The 23,892-nt window shown below is 41.7% G+C and overlaps 1 protein-coding gene across 1 annotated transcript in view; it reads left to right on the forward strand.

Moving 5' to 3' along the window:
• The window catches only part of LOC137648626 (ero1-like protein), a 558,871-nt gene that overhangs the window by 314,704 nt on the left and 220,275 nt on the right, over positions 1-23,892 (forward strand). The window contains exon 6 of the mRNA XM_068381566.1: positions 2,148-2,194. Within this exon, the coding sequence (XP_068237667.1) occupies positions 2,148-2,194 (47 nt within the window). The remainder of the gene's footprint in view (positions 1-2,147; positions 2,195-23,892) is intronic.

Consider the following 23,892-nt stretch of genomic DNA (forward strand, 5'->3'; position numbering starts at 1 on the left):
ATAATGGTGTACCACCGCTGCATAACTTCTGCCTTCCTTCAACATATCTAAAAGTTTTCCCTTTTCAGTGATTGTCATCATCTTCCTCCTCTTCAGCTCACTAGAGGAATCTTTCATAGGGGCATGGCGCTTAGCAGGCATTTTAATGGCTTTACAAAAGTTAAATGAACCAAAGAACACAAACGCGAGAGACTTGTAAGAGTACAGTACAGCGTGAACGAGAGACTGGCGGAGCGGCGGGATACACCACGGGAAGATGCAGGGGAAGGATGCGATGATGCGCTGCCAATCAGCTCACGGGATACATCCACTCGTGCGCTGATTCGTCGATCTCACGCCGGTAACCAATCACGTGCCTTGTCTGACTTCCAGTGGGTATAAAAGCAAGCTGTTCATCTTGTCTGGCAGCCAGGGAAGCCGTTTCTTTTGCGCAGCAAGATGAAACATGGCGGCTTTCCGCAGTACGGCTGCCAATACGGCGGTATTTTGAATTTTTGTTTATAGTCAAAAAAAACCCCCCGATGACTGAGTCCGCAATAGTCGAACCTCCAAGTGGCGAGGGATCACTGTACCTCGGACTCCTTGATGAACACGTAGCAGATGGTTGAGGGCATTGGTTACCTGGGATTAGTCTGTGGTGAATGTAATAGAATGACTGGCTCTTTCTTTCCTTCATCTTCTCCCTCTCTTGGAGTTCACAGCACTATGGGTCCTCTGCAGGCTGGTCTCATCTATCTGCAGGTAATAACCATTTCCCTTGTGTAAGCTATTGTAGATTTAATATTGTTACGTCCCTGATACTCCCCGTGAGGTGGGTATTGGGATATGTCTATGGTCAATACAAACATTCATATTTTTAGCTTGAAATATATTACCTAGACAGTCACAATGCTCAGGCCGCTACCTCTGCAGTGTGCAAATTTAGTGAGGTTTCAGGGTTTATCTCGGTTACAAGCCAAGCCTGTACAAGAAAACCCCGGGTCAGTAGCTCAACTTCCACCCCCGTAATGGGTGAGCCATCCTATAAATAGCGTAGGGTTTGTACTACTGTTGTAACAAATGACAAATTTGAAAGTAATTTGTATTTTTCCGAATGTATACAAACCTAGAGCTATTTATTCAAATTGTCCCTCCAGTGCCTGTCCCCCTTACAAAGTCCTGTCTGCAATCAAAAGTAGCAAGAATACACTGGTGTGTGAGTGAGGGGTTAGCTGGCAACCTCCACTACCCCTCACTAACCCCCCCCACCCCGCTAACTATCGGTTGGGTAAATGCCACCTCGCTTGTAAGTCTCAATGGCTGGTCTTCCAGCTTTGCTGAAACTCAACTTAAACGACGAAGAAGCAGCCATCATACGGAGAAAAACTTGAAAAAAAAAGCTGATAAGGAGCGCACAACGAAACAACAACAACAGTAGGCTATGCTGCGAACAAAGGAATGGGGCTTCAGAGACGAACGCGGGAACCTTAGGGTGAGAGAATATGTAACTGCTCCTCACTTATCCTTCCCCCTAGTTGATTAGACTGGGCAAAGTCTATTGGGGGTGCAGGTATCTATGGTTATCATTGGATACGTCCCTGATTATACACAATATCTTCGGATAGTCGTTCTGGGGGTTAGAACCATGTGATACCTGACGGTAATTCTCTTGTAATATCACTCGCAGAAATATTATACAATAGGAAGCTGCCGAAGGGAACTTCCATCAGGACGATATGGCTATCTCACCCAAAAATAGATATTTCCTATGTCAAAATCCGTTCTATAAGTAGCTCCAGGTTTGTATATGTTAGGAAAAATACAAATTACTTTCACATTTGTCATGTAATCTCCATTCCAACCAAAGTGACCTCTCTCTTTCTAACTCACTCTAGTAAGGCAATAGTTTGTGTTACTTGCTTGCATAAAATGTTTGTCAGGTAATTTTCTATAAACCATGTACTTATTGAAGGAAAAGTGAAATTTTTTTTTATCTACAAATAGGTTAGTAGTCATTACCGTTACAGAAGTACAAATTTAATTTCCTTGGTCAATAATTTTAAATACCAAAATGTTATGTAATATTAAGGTGGTAAATTTTTTTTTTTATAATGCATTTTGATTTTTTCAATAGACAAAATATATTTATAAATAAATTCTTATTTTAGGCCTTCGAGAGATTTAACGCCATATGCAGACTTCAGTAGCATTGGAGGTAAGTTGAAACCTTTCAATAGAAAGAAGCAGTTGCTTTAAAATAGTAAAATCTTATTAACATTTATCAAAATGATTATTTTTCATAATGGATATAATTTGTCCAACTACAGAGAGTAATTATATACTGTAGTTCAAGAATGTATCTATTGGAAGTTTCCTTCAGGGTAGAATATACATAGTTATTCCTTTTAGTGAGCCGTGTTGCTTATCTGGTAGGCTAGACACCTTAAAGGCTTTGGTCATTCCATAACCATGGTTGGATTGATTAGGTACCGTAATTTGTTAGTTCTTGTATACAGTACTGTATATCCCAAAATATCAGTAAGTTGTGAAGGAAGCTAGTATAATACAGTACTGTACCATGTGATTAAAGTAACAAATTTCTTTGCTTGTTAACTCTAGAGGAAGTTGAGATTAATAGCACTCTGGATTAAAGGCTGAATATACCCCCAAGGGTTTCATATATTCTCAGAAACTGATAAACTTATTTGAAAAAGAACTATAAAAGATATCACGTAATCAAAAGTGATTGAGAGATAATGTGAGGTGAATGTTGTTGTCTTAACTGGGCCAATTTAGACATTATATGAATATTTATTGGCAACTTGTCATGCATATAAAATAAACAGAATTTTGATAATAAAATTTTCTTTCTATACTCACCTGATGACCATATTGGTTCTTCTCCAGAAACTTGATTTAATTAACACTTACCAATAATATTTTTAAATTTAAACATATTCCCTTTCTTCCCTTCAATAAACGCATGAATTGGTAAAGGAATGACTCATCTAGTGATAAGTGGTAACTGACATGTCATTGTGTTTGTTTCCTTAGTTGACATTATCCCTATCTTGTTGGCAACACGAGGCATTGGGAGGAAGGTGGGTATAAAGTATATATGCAGATTGAGTATAGAAATAAAAAATGTTATTAAAATTCTGTTTATTACTATGAACTTCCCCGATGTTCATATTGCTGACTTCTACACTTATTTTAACTTTTTTAAGAAACAAGTTTTATAAACGAGATTTAAATTTCTATTTATCTTAGGTTTTTATGAATAGTACTTACCTGGCAGTTATATATATATATATAGCTGATATCTCTAAATCTGCAGAATTTTTCAAAACGAGGCAACCGCCTTGTGGTGGTTGGGAGGTAGGTGGTAATACCCGTCACAGGGTGGTCCAAGGAATCATTCCCGTGTCCAAGACTTCAGTTCATCTCTGCCGGCTGGATCGAGAACATCGTCGGTCCACCATTGAGAGTTTTTTTAATCTTTTTCCCTTCTTCGCTCTTTTGGACTTCGTTTGGTGAAGTACACTGATTTAGGGATTTGGCAATCGTGTTTTGTTTTTTTATTGTACTTTTTACTTTATCATGAGTGAAAACTTAATTTTTGTTTGTGCACTATATTTTAGGTGCAAAGTTTTTAATCCTGATGACGGAAATACGTTCCGCCAACTCTATGACGTCACAGTCGTATGACTTAATCTTCATTGTATGACTTGCAAATTCTCTTTACTGTATTTGTTTTTTCATGTAAAGAATGGGAGGAATTCCACTTATATAAGTTTTTTACTTTTAATGTAAAATTTTAAAGAAATATTTGTCCATTTAGTATTAGTTCTTTAAACCCTTTGAATTAATTGTGGATTACATTTGTTTTCCCTTTTTCTGTTCATTTTAATCTTTAACGTATAACTTTCCCGGCGTTTGAATGTATCTACTAGGTAGGTATTTATGACATTTATTTTTACCGGTGGTTATATGTAACTACCGGGTGAGTGTGTTCAACATCTATTTTTAATCTCAACTCTTGCCCGGTGGTTTTTTCTTTTTGTGACCGCCGGGTAAGTATGTTTGAAAGTTTATTTTATTATGGAAATGTCAGTTTAATATTTTATAAAAATATTTTGTTACAGTTTATATAGCAAGTACTAGAGACGATTTTGCTCTTTCATTCAAGCCCGTGGCAGAAGAATAAGTTCTCTCACAACGAGCAGGACTAATTATGGTCTTTTGTGTAAGAGTTTAATAGTGCAAGTTTCAGTGCTAAATTAGGCATTGGATTCTTTCAGCACAGTGGACGTCGTTTTCCTAGCCTTAGACCTCTTCCAAGCTCCCCGGCCCATGGGAGAAGGAACGTCGATCGGCGAAAGGAAACGAGAGGCGTTAGCTCACGAGTAAACGCCCTCGCGAGCGTTCCTGTTAACGTTCCCAAGAATGCTCGCCCTTGCCATGGGAAAGCAAAGAGCGTTGGACGTTAAGATTCTTACACTGCTTTCAAAGTTTTGCATTGCATCACTTTTGATTTTAATGGCAATACTATAAGTCATAGATATTCGCTGATAATATCAATGCTTACAAACCATCATTGACTCGGTTTTTGTCCCAGAGCGCCAGTCGGCCTTATGAACCCTCTGGTCGGAACCGAACGCGCCGAGCGGCATAATGAATATCATTTTGCCTTAACGCTCGGCGGTAAGTCTTTCAAGACAGGACGAATGCAGCCTCGTCTTTCAGGGCAAATGCAGCCTCGTCTTTCAGGGCGAATGCAGCCTCGTCTTTCAGGGCGAATGCAGCCTCGTCTTTCAGGGCGAATGCTGCCTCGTCTTTCAGGACTAATACGGCCTCGTCTTTCAGGGCGAATGCAGCCTCGTCTTTCAGGGCGAATGCTGCCTCGTCTTTCAGGACGAATGCAGCCTCGTCTTTCAGGGCGAATGCAGCCTCGTCTTAAAGGGCGAATGCAGCCTCGTCTTTCAGGACGAATGCAGCCTCGTCTTTCAGGACGAATGCAGCCTCGTCTTTCAGGTCGAATGCAGCCTCGTCGTTCAGGTCGAATGCAGCCTCGTCTTTCGGGACTAATGCAGCCTCGTCTTTCGGGACGAGTGCAGCCTCGTCTTTCGGGGCGAGTGCAGCCTCGTCTTTCGGGGCGAGTGCAGCCTCGTCTTTCGGGGCGAGGGCAGCCTCGTCTTTCGGGGCGAGGGCAGCCTCGTCTTTCGGGGCGAGGGCAGCCTCGTCTTTCGGGGCGAGGGCAGCCTCGTCTTTCGGGGCGAGGGCAGCCTCGTCTTTCGGGGCGAGGGCAGCCTCGTCTTTCGGGACGTGGGCAGCCTCGTCTTTCGGGACGTGGGCAGCCTCGTCTTTCGGGACGTGGGCAGCCTCGTCTTTCGGGACGAGGGCAGCCTCGTCTTTCGGGACGAGGGCTGCCTCGTCTTTCGGGACGAGGGCAGCCTCGTCTTTCGGGACGAGGGCAGCCTCGTCTTTCGGGACGAGGGCAGCCTCGTCTTTCGGGACGAGGGCAGCCTCGTCTTTCGGGACGAGGGCAGCCTCGTCTTTCGGGACGAGGGCAGCCTCGTCTTTCGGGACGAGGGCAGCCTCGTCTTTCGGGGCGAGGGCAGCCTCGTCTTTCGGGGCGAGGGCAGCCTCGTCTTTCGGGGCGACGGCAGCCTCGTCTTTCAGGATGATAGGACGATCGCCGCCTTGTTCTTTCAGGGCGATGCCACATCTTATAAGATCTTTGTCAAGGATGACTTTAGTGATCACTTTTCTCCTGTTGAATTATTTGAGGTTAACAGAAGGAGAAGATCCTAAGTTCTGTTGCTCCATGTTCCCCACCCTCTGAGTTTTCACGTGGTCATTAATGGAGCTTTAAGAATATATTAATTTTTATTTCTTAAAACAGAAACCTTTGATGCCAGCTTCCTTATCAGATAGGCCAGGATAGCAAGGGTGGAGGTCTAGCCACGTTAAGGTCGAAGACCTTGTGGCAGCCCCACAGAGTTTTTTACGGGCCCCTTGGTGGTTTGCTGAGTCTCTTAAGGAATACAGGCAATGAGGCTGGATAATTTTGAAATCACAGGTCATAATTCAGGTACTTTCTTCTCCTTTTTTCTTTCCCTCTTCTCCCTTAAGAGTTGGTCAAAGACAGGTTTTGGTGTCTTAATCAGCAAGAAATTTTCTGCATGCTTTTTCTCAAACCGAACTAACAACAGTAGGAGCCAGACTTTGCTACTTCTGGCGAGCCTGGGAGAGGAGAGGAGCAGACCTTTGGTCCGTGTTTTTACTAAGGATGGATGCGAAATCTTTTTCCTAGTGAATCCTCCTTTGTTAGTTACTCCGATAAGACTTTTCTGCCTAACCGACTTTGCAACTTCAATGTCTCTCTTTTGGGAGAGGGAGTCTTTTGTCCGGTCCTGGACGTAAATGCTCTTTACGCCTTCGTTCAGAAGTCAAAGTTCTCCATGGAGACATCAAAATCTTTGGAGAAGAGGGGAGCAGACCTTTGGTCAGTACTTCTTCTGAAGGAGGATTCCTTTTTCCTTTTATAGGGAAACCTCCTTTAGTTTTTAGCTACAACAATTCTCTCTCGCAGTTCTAGAGAGGAGTCTAAGTGGCAGCCTATGCAATCAAACTTTATCTGAGGTTTGTTTACAAGAAAGAACGGGTGTAGAATGGGTCAGTTTTGGGCCGTGTGTTTTGGTCTCAGCTCCGCCCCTCTTATGTTCACGTGACTTTTGCTTAATGTAGCAGAATTCTGCACTCTAGAGAAATCAGAGCGTCCCTGTATCTGGATTTTTAGATAACGTTGAGCCTATCAAATAATTAGGTCTTCCTGTCAACAAGAAGAGTCTCTTCTGACACCAGGACGCTCAGCACCACATCTTTTAGAACGTTCAGCGTATCGCTCTTTTAACCTTTCGGCTCCACGTCTTTCAGGCTCCACGTCTTACAGGACTTTTGGCACCACGTCTTACAGGACTATCGGCGCCACGTCTTACAGGACGATCGGCGCCTCGTCTTTCAGGATGCTCGACGTCGAAGTTCTAGCATGAGGCATGACTTTGAACATGAGAATCTAGGACTTCGTGATGACACTAGTCAAATCGTGTGTCGAGATCAAGGACGCCTTCGTTCTGATCTCTTGGATTTAGAAAGGAGGTTTGTTCTAGGGCAAGAAACATCGGGGCAAACATGCTCAGCAGGAAGAGACTTGTTTTTCCCTCAGAATGGTCTCTCAACCCGCAAGTCTGTCAGTCGCTGGATGTTGTGGGGCAGACCTGTAACAGACCTTTTTGCCTCCAACTGGAAGAAGAGGATCCCCTACTGCTGCTCCCTAGTCCCGGACGAGGAAGCTGTAGCAGTGGACTCCTTCTTGATGGATTGGACGGGGGTGGACATGTTTGCGTTGCCCCCGTTCGAGATCATCAATCTGGTCTTCAGGAAATTCGCTCTCCTCGATTCGGGGCGAATGATCCTAGCGGCTCCATTCTGGCCTGCTAGGGAATGGTTTTCGGAAGTGATGGGCATGTTGATGGACTTCCCAAGAAGACTTCGGCAAGTCCAGATCTTCTCAAACAGCCCCACTTCGAGAGGTATCTTCTAACCCCCCTTGCTCTCAACTGACTTCCTTCAGACTGACTAGAAGCTTGTCAGATCTCGAGGCTTTTCGGCACAAGCGACGGAATCTATCGCCAGAGCAAGGAGGATCTCTTCACAAAGAGTCTACCAATCTAGGTGGGAGACCTTTAGAGCTTGGTGCAGGCGGCACAAGTTTTCCTCATCCACTACCTCTCTGAGCCAGATTGCAGACTTCTTCTTGTACCTCAGACAGGATGCTAAAGCTGGCTGTATCTACCATCAATGGATACAGCAGTATGCTCTCTGCCATCTTTAGGCATAGAGGCCTAGAGTTGTCCCAGAATAAAGATTTGCAGGACCTCATTGGGTCTTTTCAGACGACGTAATAGGTACTCTTAAACCTGGATGTGGTGTTTAAGTTTCTGTGCTCCAAGAAATTTGAACCTATCTCGCTAGCGCCTCTTCGAGTTGTAACGAAGGAAACCCTCTTCCTTATGACTCTAGCGAATGCCAAAAGGTCAGCGAAGTCCAGGCGATTGGGAAGAGGGTGAGCTTCATTTAGGATAGGGCAGTTTGTGCCTTAAGGTTCATCTTTCTCGTAAAGAGCGAGAACCCTTCGTAACCCTGTCCTACGACGTTTGATGTCATTAACCTCACGAACCTAGTGGGTCGAGAGAAGGAAAGACTCCTCTGCCCAGTTAGGTCCCTCAAAGTTTTTTTTGGCTCACACTATGAACGTGAGCTGTGCATCCAACTTGTTATGGTGTTCAGTGAAAGATCCGCCAAAAACCCGTCTAAGAATGCTTTGTCCTTTTTCCTGAGGGAGAAAATTAGGGAAGCCCACCTCTTATGTGAGGAGGAACACTTCGCCCTGTTGAAATTACGGGCTCACGAAGTGAGAGCCATTGCTACCTTTCTGGCATATCATGAATATATGTTAGTTAGGCTATTCATGGATGCAATTTTCTGGAGGAGCAACTCTGTCTTCGCTTCTCATTAACTTAGAGAGGTGAGAGTAGACTTTGGCAAGTGCTATACCTTGGGCCCATACATAGCTGCGGTTTCTGTATTAGGCAAAGGAGTTAATAACCCCACTCAACCTTAGTTTATATGCATGTATGAGGGTTTGTGTTTTTATGATAGTCTGAGGACTTCGTCTTGTGGTGCGGTTCCCTCAGTCTAGATAGATAGTTTATGTCTATGTTGCAGGGTTAGGTGGTTAGTTTTAGTAAGGTTGCAGTTTTTATTATATGGGGCGAAGGTAGTTTCTGAAGTCTAGTCAAGTTGTTGGTCTTATCCCTTTGACAGACTCGATTGAGTTTTTTGCAGCATTGCAGGCTTACTCCTGGATAACACTCCTAAGGGAAAGCCACTTTAGAGGCTGTACCTTTGAAATCAGCTACCTTAGCAGGCAAGGAATCAAGGTGTTTTTATCTCCTACAACTCTTTTGTTGTTTCCCCAACGATGTTTACAGTCTGTTTCCCTCCTCCAAATGTGTGAATCAGCTATATATATATATAACTGCCAGGTAAGTACTATTCATAAAAATGGAGTTTTTACGATAAAACAAAGTTTTATGAATACTTACCCGGCAGTTATATATATATTCAAAGGCCCACCCACCTCCCCTCAGGAGACAGGTCGGGCATAGATGAACTGAAGTCTTGGACACGGGAATGATTCCTTGGACCACCCTGTGACGGGTGTTACCACCTACCTCCCAACCACCACAAGGCGGTTGCCTCGTTTTGAAAAATTCTGCCGATTTAGAGATATCAGCTATATATATATAACTGCCAGGTAAGTATTCATAAAACTTTGTTTTATCATAAAAACTCCATTTTTACCTTATAATTTGTTTGTTTTTTGTATGTATTTAGTATCTGATTTATTTATTTGTTTTATAGCATTAATTTAGATATTTTTTTCCCAAATTTTATTGGGCCAGTTCTGTAAAAGTTGAGCTTGACTCATTAGGCTGGTTAATTTCCTCTTTTTAATAATAGTAATAGTAATTCATTCAGAGTTGAGTACCTCTTGTAGAGCCTCAAATTCTTTTAATTAATTTAAATAATTTTGCTGCTAAACCCTGGCCTTTATGCATTCGTAGTTGCTCTTTAGACATCTAGATTGAGAGGCAGAACACCCAGTAGGTAGTCTTGATCCTTGTATCCTTCCTCTCACAAAAGTATGTTCTGATTCAGACCTCTCATTTTTGGAGATGGCTTTTCATATTGTTAGATTCTCTTAACTTTTTATTGTAATTGGTGATGTTTCAGCTAATGCTGGTTGATTGCATCATGTTCTAGATGACAGTATGTTTTTGTATGCTTGAGATTACAATTAATAAACTAAGCTTTCAAATGCAGGGTTTGCAATCTAATTTACTCATAACTGTTTGTTGGTAATAGTCTTAGAAGTGTTCTTGAGATACTGTCATTTGCAGTTAATTCAAATGTTTTAGAAGGTTTTCTCTTAGTAAAGAAGGTTAGTCTTGTTGGTTAACCCTGGATAGGTACGCTCCTCGGACACCCCTTTAAGGGTATACTCGGTCACGCGCGACCCCGACGCAAAAAAAAAATTCTTGAAAAATCTGTTTTTGCAGTAACCTCCTTTTTTTTTTTTTTTGCCAAAAAAAAAATTCAATGAATGCTTAAAACTACTGTAAAGATAAATACTACTCATCTGCAGAAAAACTATTTATTATAAATATTTTATAAAATTAAGTAGAAAAAAAAGACCTTACATAAAAATTCATAAAAAAAAAAAATTAAACATATATACACAAATCCTTTTAGGAATTGATTCTTGAATGTTTAGGACACATCTTGATGTATTTTGGATGAAGTCAGACCCATGGAGGTGAAGATCTGAAATGAGAAAAAAAGGGTAACTTTTTTTGGCCAAAAAAAATTGTCCAAATTTCATGAATTTTTTTGGGTACCCAAATGAAATAGGAAGTGGCTAATTTTTTTAGGGAATAAACATATGTTATCCTAAAATAGAAATATGTAAAACAATCTTCATTATTTTGTAAATTACATTTATATCAGGGGCCATGTCTAAAGGTCATTTTTTGAGTACTTAGAAATTTCGTAAAAAAATACATATATTTTATATATAATATGATATTTATGCAGGGAAAAATATACCAAAATATCACAAATTCTATAGGGAACAAGAATATATATAGGTAGGGCAACTTACGCTTCGGATATGTCCACAAAATGGCCGCCAACCACACTGACTCAGACTCCCTAATCTGCCACCTGAAATGTAGGAAGGGTATGTCAATTTCAAGGTGTTATTTACTAATTTAATTATTCTTGGATATGCATAAAAATTGTATGGTGGATTGCTGGATGATTGTCGATTATTTTACGACTATAAAATTAGAATTCTGACCGCAAAAAATATTTTTGAAGGGAAATAAAATTGAAAAAAAAAATGTAAAACAATATAATATTTTAGCTAAAAAAATTTGATGATATTCAATCAAAAAAAGAAGTAAACAAAATTTTCCGACAAATAAACATCTAAATGAATCATTACTCTGTGATAGTTCCTTAGTACGTAGTAATTTTGAAAGAAATGGGAAAAAACGAAAAAGTGGCAATCGCAGGAAAATCGAACACATACCTATATATACGCCATATCTGGCTAAAAAAAAAGATAGGCATGGGTAGCCAGATCATCTAGAAACACTTTCCAACACTATAAAAATATAAGTTTTGCGACACTACTTGCCAATTCCTTACGGTAACATGACTAAGCAAAAAAATGCAAAACAAATAAAAAGGGGCACTCGCGGAAAAATGGCCAACATTCTAATATACGGCATTTCAGAAAAAAAAATTTCAGCCACGTGCTAGGCAAACCATCAAGGCACATTTTCCGACAAATAAACATCTAAATGAATCATTACTCTGTGATAGTTCCTTAGTACGTAGTAATTTTGAAAGAAATGGGAAAAAACGAAAAAATGGCAATCACAGGAAAATCGAACACATACCTATATATACGCCATATCTGGCTAAAAAAAAAAAGATAGGCATGGGTAGCCAGATCATCTAGAAACACTTTCCAACACTATAAAAATATAAGTTTTGCGACACTACTTGCCAATTCCTTACGGTAACATAACTAAGCAAAAAAATGCAAAACAAATAAAAAGGGGCACTCGCGGAAAAATGGCCAACATTCTAATATACGGCATCTCAGATAAAAAAAAAGACATGCACGTGTTAGCCCAACCATCAAGGCACACTTTCTAACACATAAACATGAAAAAAAATCAATAATATACGGCAATTCCTTACTACGTAGTAAATTTTTACAAATATTGAAAAAAAAAAGAAATTGGCAACCCCAGGAAAATACCCCACATACCAATATCTACGGCGTATCTGACAAAAACAAAGTCACGCATGGGTAGCCAGATCATCTAGACACACTTTCCAACACTAAAAAAGCAAAAGTTTTGCGACACTATTTGGCAATTTCTTACGGAAAAATGACTTGGCCAAAAAATGAAAAAAACTGAAAAAGGGGCACTCGCGGTAAAATGGTCCTCGTGGTGATGAACGACATTTCAACTAAAAAAAAAATCATACACATGGTAGCCAAACCATCCACCAAGACTTTCCACAACTGATAACCTATACAAGTTGCACCATTCTACGACAATTTCATAATACGTAATAACTTTGATAATTATGCAACTTACCTTAGAAGGGTAAACTCGGTCGCGCTCGACCCCGACGCGTCTCAGAAATCTGGGAAGGAGTACAGCTACAGCGATGCACATCTGGACACTACTAGAGCGTGTAGGCGAGACACCGACTGCAGGTTGATCACCCACAAATTCAGTCACGGGGGTGAGTCAAGATTGCATTTTGATAGCGAGGGGTGTTTAGTTGCCTTTGCGCGCTCAAGTAGACAAGACTCTTGTACCTGGAAGAGTGATAGCTGTGTACAGCATAGTGTACTTACGAACCTTTTTGTAATAAGAGAAGAAAACCCATGTTCCGATGTCTCATTATCCGCCAGCACGGACATATTTATACACACACACACACACACACACACATATATATATATATATATATATATATATATATTCTTACGATGTTGGTGTATTGTAGAGTAAATATCATAGATTATTGATAATGTTATTTGTTTTTTATATATTATTTTCATATATGTAATTTACGTATTATTTTTAAAGAATTAACTTTTTATTTCACGTATGTTCGCTAAAAAGTCTTACGTAGTCTATTTGAAAGTTTTTTAGGATTCATGCGAGATAGGAACAAGGGCTTAGGTAATGTTCTTTTATGTTTTATGACATATTGCATCATGTTAGAGAGAGAAATTCAGAACATGTACTTTGGAATATTCTTTACCATGTTTTTTCGAATGTTCGTGAAATGCCAGCGAGAGGATTTTATCTTTTTATTTCGGGGACAATAGGTAGACGGAGCTAGCTGGGAAGTTGTCTGGTGGGCGCGTAGAAGTGTGAGAGTTACCAAAAACCCCGACTTCGTCTCTTGGCATTTTTATGTATTTGGCAACTTTTCCCTTAGGCACAGTCCTTCACGCTACCAGAATCCTATCCTGGAACCTTAGAGAATTAGTCAAAATTTGATATATAGGTGACCCAAAGCTGAGTTAGAGTCAGAGACAGACAGACATAGAAATCGAGTTAGAACCACAGCCTTCCCCCCTCTCTCTCTCTCCCGACGAAACCCAGTACATTATCGAAAGTGTTCAGTGCGTTCTAGTGTGTCCTCTCCTTAGTGACTCTGTGCCCCAAAGTAAATCGTGTGTCACGCAATACTAAAAGGTGATTTTTTAATTCATTGTTATAGGATGAGTGTTAGCATTGTATAACGTTTTTTGTAAACTGCCCTGTAGGCAGGATATATTTGTACAGTAATCTGGTTAACTAATATTCATCTAGAGTCAAACTTAAACATTGTTTGTTCCAACACGAATACTTACCTCGAACTACTTTCTTTTGGAGTCACTTGGTGATCTCTCTTTCTCGACCAAGGTTTTTGGCGCCGTTATCCCCCCACTCCGTTCTCTATATAGGCCTACCCCCGCCACCAAAGAATGCGCCCCGAGGGCAGGATTAGGGCAGGTCACTGCTTCTCTGGGCCATTCTCCTCATTAAGTTCTTGGTCGTGAGGTGTTCAACACCTCACCCTCAAGTCTCTCTCGATCCTTTGTGCGCATTTAGTGTCCCACGTGTTCCCAGCGTGGGGACTTGTGTTTTTTCGCAGTGTGCTTCCCAAGTGTTCCTGTGCGTTCACTTTTCAACCGTGTCCTTACCCGGTGTTTAATTCATTTCCTTAAGTGCTTGTGTCGTGCGTTGTGTGCGTTATGGAACAGTATTCCTTGATTTCCTTCAAGGAATTAATAGCTGAAAGGACCAATTTTTACAATAAATCATTCTTCCTCCCCTTATCCTCGGTGTTAGCCGTGTAGGGGCAGCTTATGTTCCCCTTCAACCACGTGTCAGGACTACTGGTCCTGGAACGTAGTGCAGTGAGTGCACTTCGGCACCAAAAGGAAGAATACATCCAAGAGGCTCATAGGAAGACGAGCCTCTCCTCGCCAACTTAATTCCCGATGCCTCGTCGAATAGAGATTCTTATACAGCCATCTTCCCCTACCCAGAGTAGGGGACGAGGTAAGTCAGTTGCGGGGAAGTGCCCATTGCTCTTCCCCAAGAGTTTGAGTGGGTGCTGTATAGCACCAAGAAGAAGTAGGCGACGAAGGGTTCGCCTAAGAAGACTAGCACCGGGCATCCCGCCTGACAGAGCTTCCCTACCACCCTCTCCTACCCAGAGTAGGAGACGAGGTTGGTTTATTGTGAAGAAGATAACTCTTAAGAAGTAGTTCGAGGTAAGTACTACTTTCGAGAGTGTGTGGGGAGACGGAGTCTTGGTGCAAGCAGGCCACGTCTCCTCTGATGACCCCATGTGGGGGAAAAATGTCCCTAATTCTTCTCCAGTCTCTTAGCGTATTTTTCAGTCTCTTCTGCAGCCGAGGGCCTCGCCGAGAAGGAGCCTCCCAGGTCTGTATTGCAGCGTTCCCCGGACCGGCAACCCAGGGTTTTTTCTCACCACGAAGGCCAGCCTCCAGACGCAGATATAACCCTCGCAGGGAGAAATGCGAGAAGGCCTCTTCAGGCAGGCGTAAGACCGCGAAGCTTCCGGTTCACCCCGCCAACGGGTGTAACCGAGCTTCTTTACGGGCAGCCTGGCCGAATCAGCACAGCTGGTTCGGCCCTCGGACTTAAAAGGAACGGTTCCCTCCATCGGGTCAGCCCACGGGGATCCGCGTCCCCCAGCCCGCCCGCGGGTGTAACCGGGCTTCTTTACGGGCAGCCTGGCCGAATCAGCACAGCTGGTTCGGCCCTCGGACTTAAAAGGAACGGTTCCCTCCGTCGGGTCAGCCCACGAGGATCCGCGTCCGCGTCCCCCGGAGAGAATACACGAACAGTAGTCCTCGACAGTACGGCGTTGCCGGTTCTGACCCCGAACCTGGTGCGGAGCTCCCCGCCGGGGAAGACCGGTACCACCGCAAGGGAGTGCCTGGTATTCCAGAACCGAAGCGCCCGGGGAGTGCCCGGTGACCCGGCGCCTTGAGATCAAGCGGTAGGAAGGACTCTACAGGTAAGCGTAGGTCCCCGAAGCCTCCGGATAACCCCGCCCAGCGGGGGAAACGCGCTTCTGGTTGGGCGGCCTGGCCGAACCAGCCCGGCTGGTGCGGCCTTCGGGTCAAAAGGAACGGTTCCCGCTGTCGGGTCAGCCCACAGGAACCGCATCCTCGGCACCCAGAGCCTTGGGCCGACGAGAGCCCCCGCTGAACCAGCGTTGCTTGCGCTAACCCAGGCCCCTGGTGCGGACGTCCCCGCAGATGAAATCCAGTACCTCGACAGGACGGCGCCCCTGGCCCCAAAGAGCTAGACGTCCAGTCGGCGTGCCCGGTAACCCAGCTCCCCGGCCCCAAGCCGGGTCCTCGGCTGACGGAGAGGAGCGGAATCTGCAACTACGGATGTAGTTTCCTGGAAGTCAAGCCTTTTTGAGGATCATGCAGACTCCTTCCAACCTAAGACGTCCCTAGCACTTCCTCTAACCCGAGATCTAGTCCTAGAGCAGGAGTATGTCGGCAAGGTAGTGGCCAGCAATGCCGGGGTCCCCCAACCTTTAAGGGGGGGTCAGCAGGACATCCTTAGTCAAGGCATTTCAGACAGTAGAGCCTCTTCGGCCCCAGTTTGGTTCTCGCCAGCAGGAGCCTCCATGATGGAGAAAATGTCGAGGGACTTAGTAAACGTCCACTCTTGGCTGGACTGGTGGACTTACACTTTGGGAGGTGTACAAGCCTCCTTTGACCCCGAGGACCCTGTCCAGCAAGGCCTTCAACCCTTAGGTTATTGGCATATCAATCTCTCGCACTAACAGCTAACTGGGTGTTCTGGAAGCGAGACACTGTTCTGGCGAAGGTGTCTTGGAAGGCACCAGACAGGGAGACGCGAGCCATTCGCAGCTTTCCCTTGTGGGGAGAGTCTCTGTTTCCTCGGAAGGAACTAGAAGCCATAATGGAGAAGGTCTTGAAATAGAAGGAGACTAACGTCCCCAGACCTACGACTCCTAGGAGACCGCCCTATAAGAGGTCTGTCTCGGATAGTGCCGCGACACCCCAAGCCTCTACCAGCACTACGAGGAGAGAAGCCCCCCTCTTCCTCCTGGTTCGCAACGCCTCAGCCCCCCCCCCCCGCAGGGGAGCTCCAGCGCCCTCTAGCTCCTTCAGGTCGGGTTACTCCGCCTCTAGGGGAGACAGATCAGGCCGCCCCTCTAGAAGAAGATAAGAGTGGGAGGCCCCCTATCCCCACCCAACCCTCGGGTTGGAGGATGACTCAGACGTCATTGGCAAGCATGGAGGGCTCAAGGAGCGGAACCTTGGACAGTCCGTACCCCTTCTTTAGTACGGAACTAAAGAAGGGGTACGGACTTCCATTCCTAACGGAACCACCCACGCTTTTTCCGGCCAACCGGATAGAATGGCTAGATCTCAAAGACCCATTAAAGAGGACCGCCCTTCAAGAGGAGGTGTCGTCCATGCTAGAGAAGGGTACCATGGAAGAAGTTCTTCTCCCAGGGCCAGGTTTCTACAGTCGCCTATTCCTGGTGGAAAAAGCGACCGGGGGGTGGAGACCAGTTATAGATCTGTCAGCTCTCAACAGGTTCGTCAAGAAGACGGACTTCAAATGGACACTCAGAATTCAGTCCTGCTGTCCTTGAGGGAGAAAGATTGTAGGATGACCATCGACCTCAAGGACGCATACTTCCAGATTCCGGTCCACACCTCGGGTCGGAAGTTCCTCCGGGTGAAATAGGGTTCCCAGATCCTGCAATTCAGGACCCCTTTTTCTTTGGTCTGTCAACAGCGCCCCAAGTGTTCACGAGAGTCTCCACGGCTGTCGCAGTGGGGGCTCACGAACGAGGCATCCGCCTTATCAGATACCTGGACGCCTGGTGGCTTCTTCCCGCCTCAAGGGTCCTCTTGGAGGGACAAGGGAGAATTCTCCTCCAGTTTTGCAAGGATCTGGGGAACTTAATCAACCCGAAGTAGTCAAATCTATCCCCTTCCACCGGAATGAACTACTGGGGAATAACATTAGACATCTTTCAGGGAGAATTTTTCCCTTCGGAGAATAAGATAAGAAACTCAGGCTCATTAGTCAGCCGTTCCTGTCAGAACATCCCAGGAGGGCGGAAGACGGGCAGAGGCTGATAGGTCACCTGGTCTCACTGGAGAACCTAGTTCCCCAAGGGAGGGTAAGGCTCAGATCCATCCAATGGAATCTCAGGAACCTCTGGTGACAGACGGGTTCGCAGCAGGTGCTAATCCCAGTCATTCCAGACACGAGACCCTCCCTAGAATGGTGGCATTGCCAGTCGAACTCACTCAAGGGGACGACCTTCGGGACTGGCCCTCCCGAGTTACTACTGTTCACAGACGCCTCCAACCAGGGATGGGGAGCCCTTCCCCTCGACGAAACGGCACGAGAAACCTGGTTGGAAGGGGAGAGGCAACTCCACACAATGTCCTGGAGTTGGAAGCAGTCCAGAAGGCGTGCCTACACTTCGCAAGTCTGCTAAAGGGGAACACCGTGGCGTGGATGAGCGACAACGCCACGGTAGTGGCATACATAAAGAAGCAGGGTACTTGTAATCGAAGGAGTTGTGCGATCTCACCATAGAGAGTCTAGATTGAGTGGAAGAAAATCAAGGGATGATGTTAGCAAGGTTCATTCCCGGGAAGAAAACGTTCTGGCTGACGGCCTCAGCAGAATGGGCCACATAGTAGGGACAGAATGGTCCCTTCTCCCAGGAATAGCCAAGCTCATCATTCAACGCTGGGGTTCCCCGGTGGTTGACCGCTTTGCAACAACCTCAACGCCCAACTCCCAGTCTATTGCTCCCCTGTACCATGTGTATATATACATATATGTATATAAATGTATATATATGCATATATATACTGTGTATATATATATATATATATATATATATATATATATTATATGCATAAATATATATACATATATATATTCATAAATATTTATAGATATATATATTATGTATATATATATATATATATATATATATATATATATATATATATATATATATATATATATATATATATATATATATATTTATATACATTATATATATATATGTATGTATGTATGAATAATATATATATATATATGTGTGTATATATATATATATATATATATATATATATATATATATATATATATATACATATATATACATGTAAATATCACCCACGAAATGCATTTAATACCGAATTCTATCTTGGGAAATACATATCCACTTGGAATTCATTTTATGGTAAATGCATTTCGTGGGTGATATTTACATTAATTAAAATCACGTGTGCTTGTGATATATGTTCACATATATATACATGTGTGTATATATACATATATATAAATATGTATATATATAAATATATATGTATATTATGTGTAAATATTATATTTATATATATATATATACATTCATATCCATAAATATATATATATATATATATATATATATATATATATATACATATATATATATATATATATATATATATATATATGTGTGTGTGTGTGTGTGTATATTATATATTCATATATGTATATATATATTATATATATATACATATATATATATATATATGTGTGTGTGTGTGTATATATATATATATATATATATATATATATATATATATATATATATATATATATATATATATATATATATATATATATATATGTAGGTAGGTAGGTAGGAAAATCAACACAATATCGTGCTCAAATAGAAATAAATTTCTATCTCATACTGGTTTTCGATAGATAATGTAATGTATGATTATCTTATTAATTTATTTATCGTTTACTACACAATTTATTTTACTCATTCCTTGTTGTATCGCTGAATAACCTTTAGAGTGCCTAACACTTGGAATAAATATATAATCCGTCCACCCAATACCTTAAGCTATTGGGGAATGAATTTTCAGCTTATAAGATCGAGACTCCAATCGTGTCATTAAAAGCCGTGAAAATAATTCCAAACAAACCTTGTTCATAATTGGTTATTCATCTCTCGTCTGATAATTTCCGAAAATCAATCAACGGCAGTTACAATGGCAAATTCTACAAGGAGTTTTCTCTCCTGTTCAGCCAGAGAAATCGTCGATGCTGTTCACAGATAAATTAAAGGAAAGAAAGTTATTTCCATATGTTAGATTTACTGTACATACCGAGTCCACGTTCCTTATACAGTATAATTGAATACTTATTTGGCTACTCTTTCTTATTACAGTATGTCCTGAAAATATAGAAATGTAAAACATGAAAATCCACAAAACATTGGAATGATGACATAGTTTATGTTAGATATTTCTAAATAGGAAATTTTTATGCACTATATATATATATATATATATATATATATATATATATATATATATATATATATATATATATATATATATATATGTACAGGGGGAGGAGAGAGAGAGGGAGAGTGTGTGGTGAAAAAAGGATGGATAAAGTGCACTGTATACTTAATGTTGTTACTGACTATAGAGCCGCTGCAAAAGTCTTTTCGTAACAACTACCACTGCTCCCTTTACGGCTTCTTAGGAATAACGGGAGATTTCTCTCCCCCAATAAACCATTAATTAGTATAACTTCCAACAATAGGTATACACTCTCAAGTCCTTTCATCTACTGAGCAGTCCCTACTGACATGAACTCAGTTCATAAGTTTCAAGAAGATACAACGAGACAAGTTTGTTTTCTCTCTCCCTCTATCTCTCCCTCTCTCTCGTGAGTACTCACGGGTAGCTTTTCCGACCTTAGAGGACAGCAGTTGTAGTCTCGTTTTCAATAAGTTGCACAAACTTCTTAGTATGAACACCTTGATGTTAAGTAAGTATCAGATCAATTCTTAATTACCAACTATCCATTAAAACAACAATATAAATCAATGGAGGATATCAAAACGCACTTGTTAAATTGTAGTCAAACTTACTGTAATAGCTAAAAGTTAAATTTTACATAAATGAGTGATTATACAAAGACAAACTCAAGGGATTTATAAGTAAATGGTAAGTTAACAAAATTACGATAAAGTCAAAAGAATAAGGGTAAATCACCACTTCTAGTCTTTTACACACACACACACAACCACCACCACGACACCCGATAACAGATCAGCTCAAAGTTTGAGCGCGAGGCCCTGAGCAAAAAGCTGTCTCCCTCGTCATGCATTCAGATTTTATACGAGGAAGGGAGACAAGTTTTACAATTACAAAGTATGTAAGACTGCCTACAAGATTTACATTAACACAAAAAACCTTGACGAAAATTCAAAGATCAACATAAAATCAAAACACAGTATGCAATTTTAAACACATTTTTTAAATGTAATTAGCTGGTTGGTGGTGTGTGACAAATATGATCATGGCTAATGTCACGCCCATACATCTATAGAGGAACGCGAACTAGGTGAATCATAGGGTGAACACTGCCCTCGTTGTCTTCTAACCTTTGACCTCAACTAATGGATTCTCTGGTGAGATGTAAACAAGTTAGTAACACCTTCAACTACTACCACACGCTGTACAACACATTCACTAGAAGTACATACAAGAATATTATTAAAACTGAAACATCTATTAACGTTTTGTAAGCATATTTTACGGTGATTGACCATACGTAAAATGCGACATACTAAAACCATAGTCATGCATGAAACAAACAGTAACGCAAGTGTCATTCTCTCGTAAGATGTGGTTCTTTAACTCTTATTGTAATATGCAACAAAGTACATATTTCTTCAAAATACGAAGGCATGCAAATTTCAGTTTCATGAATAAAGACACATGCAATAACATAATTCCTGTTTGCCAATTACCCGACAAACGACAATTTTCGATAGTAAATCAATCAATAACCTGTATGAACACGCAATACTAATAACCTTACGGTAAGAGAAAGATTATGGTTATACAGATGCACACACAAAAATGTTATGTTAAATCGTTGTGAGAGGAATTTCTCACACCCTCCCCCACAAAAGAAGGGGAAGAATCTTACAACACATTTTATAGAGCCTTAAAAAGCTCCCTTTCGAATCAACTGTTTCCTGTGTTCATAGGACGACGATCACACGTCATCTGTAATGGTGAGGCATCTGGTGTTTTATCCTTCGCGACACTCTCCAGGTAATCTCCTACGTCCACGGATTCGGCCTCACCTTCTTCATCTTGTTTGTTATCTGTTGACGACGTCTCTTATTACATTACATTCAAGTGGTATGACTTGATTCAGTGGCCTCGTAAAATTTCCACTTGCCATTCTTATCTCAACTGTCCTTATGACATTATCAGATCCTGCATGGAGTTGGTCGATGATTCCTAAAGGGTACTTGTATCTCTTACAGTTCTCATTTACTATAAGAACTAAATCTCCTACGTTTAGAGGACTGATGTTTGACAACTCTACGTTCCTGTGTCTTTTCCTAAGAGAAGACAAATAATCATGTAGCCACAATTTCTCAAACTTCCTTATCGTCACACAATTTGGCAAAGTTCTCCCTCAAATCGACGTTCTCATGGTAAGGTAAGTCGATGAGCTTGTTCAAAGGAGGAGCTGTTGTAATGTTTCTGCCATATAAGAGTTCCGCAGGAGTGAGTGCATCTTCGGCGTTATCTTCATTGACATATGTTAGGGGCCTGTTATTGATGATGTTTTCAGCTTCGGCCACGATGGTACTGAGTTCTATGAATGAAACTCTCTTTCTAAACAAGGTCATTTGTAAACAGCTTTTTACTACCCCGATCAGTGTCTCATAAAAACCTCCTTTCCATGGGGCTCTGGGGGGAATGAATTTCCACTCTAAATTACTATCAGTAAGGTAATTTCTTACTTCTGGCTCTTCACTGATTTCCCTTAAAAACTTACTTGCTGCAATGAAGTTTGGTGCGTTGTCACTTATTAAAAGCCTTGGAAGTCTGTGTTTTGCTGCGAATTGCCTAAAGACAAAAATGAATTCTCGTGCATTCATGGACTTGCACACATACAAGGCAACCGCTCTTGAAGTAGTGCATGTAAATAACAAGACATACGCCTTCTCATTTTCAGCTTCACTCTCAGATACATTGTTTCCCGTATAGTCCACGCCAACACAGGAAAACGGTATTTCATGATTAACTCGCTCTGGTGGTAAGGGGGGAAATCCTGGTACACTTAGGGGTTGATTATGCACACTTTCTTACACAGAAGACATGCTTTCAAAATCTTCTTCACTGATTGGCAAATTTTTACTGCCCAAAACTGCTATCGCAGAATGATCACTAATGTGTTTGTGTTGCAGTGTAGGTTAAGTACATGGTAATGTAACACTATAAGTGGCCATAAGGGGTATCGACTAGCGACATACACTGGATGCTTAGCAGATTCTGACAAATGTGCATTTTGAATTCTCCCTTTACACCTAATGACACCACTTTCATTTACATAAAGACCCAACTGTCTGATAAGATTCCTCAACTCAGAGGGAACACTAGAATTTTCTTGTAAACCATTTTTCAATGCATAATAGTGTTGGGAAAGCTTGACGTTGCATAATCCTGATTAACACAAGTAAATTATTACTTTCCTGGAATTTCTCAGGAAATATTCTTCTCCCAAACCAAATTAATCTACCTACAATTCTTAATGCGTGTTTCAATGAAGAGAATTCTGAACAATTAAACGTAATCACATCATCATCTGGAACTCTCAAACTTGGTTCTGTAAGTATTTCCTCTGTAAACTACATCTTCTTGTTCTGGAAATTGATTTTGGTCAATGATCCAAGTGGGACCATGAAACCACAAAACTGACTTACCCAAAAGAGACATTGAAATACCTCGTGTAACTAAATCAGCCGAATTTTCCTCGGTACAAACATAAAATAGTCTGATGTTATGATTGGACTTCAAGTCCTTGATTTCCTTTACTCTGTTAATTACAAACTCTCTTTTAGATTTTTCATAAAACACCCAACTCTAAGCAACCTTGAAATCACTCCAATCAGTGCAATCTGAAATCTTATCCCCAAAAATCTCAAACAAATGAACAGCTAGGCGTGTGCCTATAGTTAAAGCAAGTAATTCTTGACGGGGAATAGTGAGCGGAGGGCTCGGGGCTACTCGAGACTTGCTAATTAGCAAATGACTCGTCTGTTTACTGCTAGCAACATATGCGCAGGCACCATAAGCCACGTGAGAGGCATCAACAAACACATGCAAGCTAAATTTACCTCCATTAAAGCAAGATCTAGGGACTCTGATCTCCTCAGTGGTTTTGAGTTGGCTTAATAATTCATCAAACTCCTTCAAATCAATCCTCAGATCGCCATCCCAAGTAGTTTTCAGTTCCCATAATTTCTTTAAAAATAGTTTCCCCTTAATTGTCACGGGGTTTAACATTCCTAAGGGATCAAAGATGGCTGAAAGGAGAGACACAACCTTTCTCTTAGTCAAAGTACAAGTATTTCCTAAAGTACTGAGATAAGTAACAATCTGAATGGGGATCTTTACTCTTAATGAATCATCACTGGTATCCCACAGGAGACCGAGTAGTTTTACTGCATTTAAATCCACAGTATCAGGTGTATGTCTATCATTAAATGAATTCAAATTACTTGCCCATTCCCCCAAGGGCATATTGGCTCCCAACA

This window comes from Palaemon carinicauda, chromosome 10 (genome assembly GCF_036898095.1).
Source record: "Palaemon carinicauda isolate YSFRI2023 chromosome 10, ASM3689809v2, whole genome shotgun sequence".
Classification (NCBI taxonomy): Eukaryota; Metazoa; Arthropoda; class Malacostraca; order Decapoda; family Palaemonidae; genus Palaemon; species Palaemon carinicauda.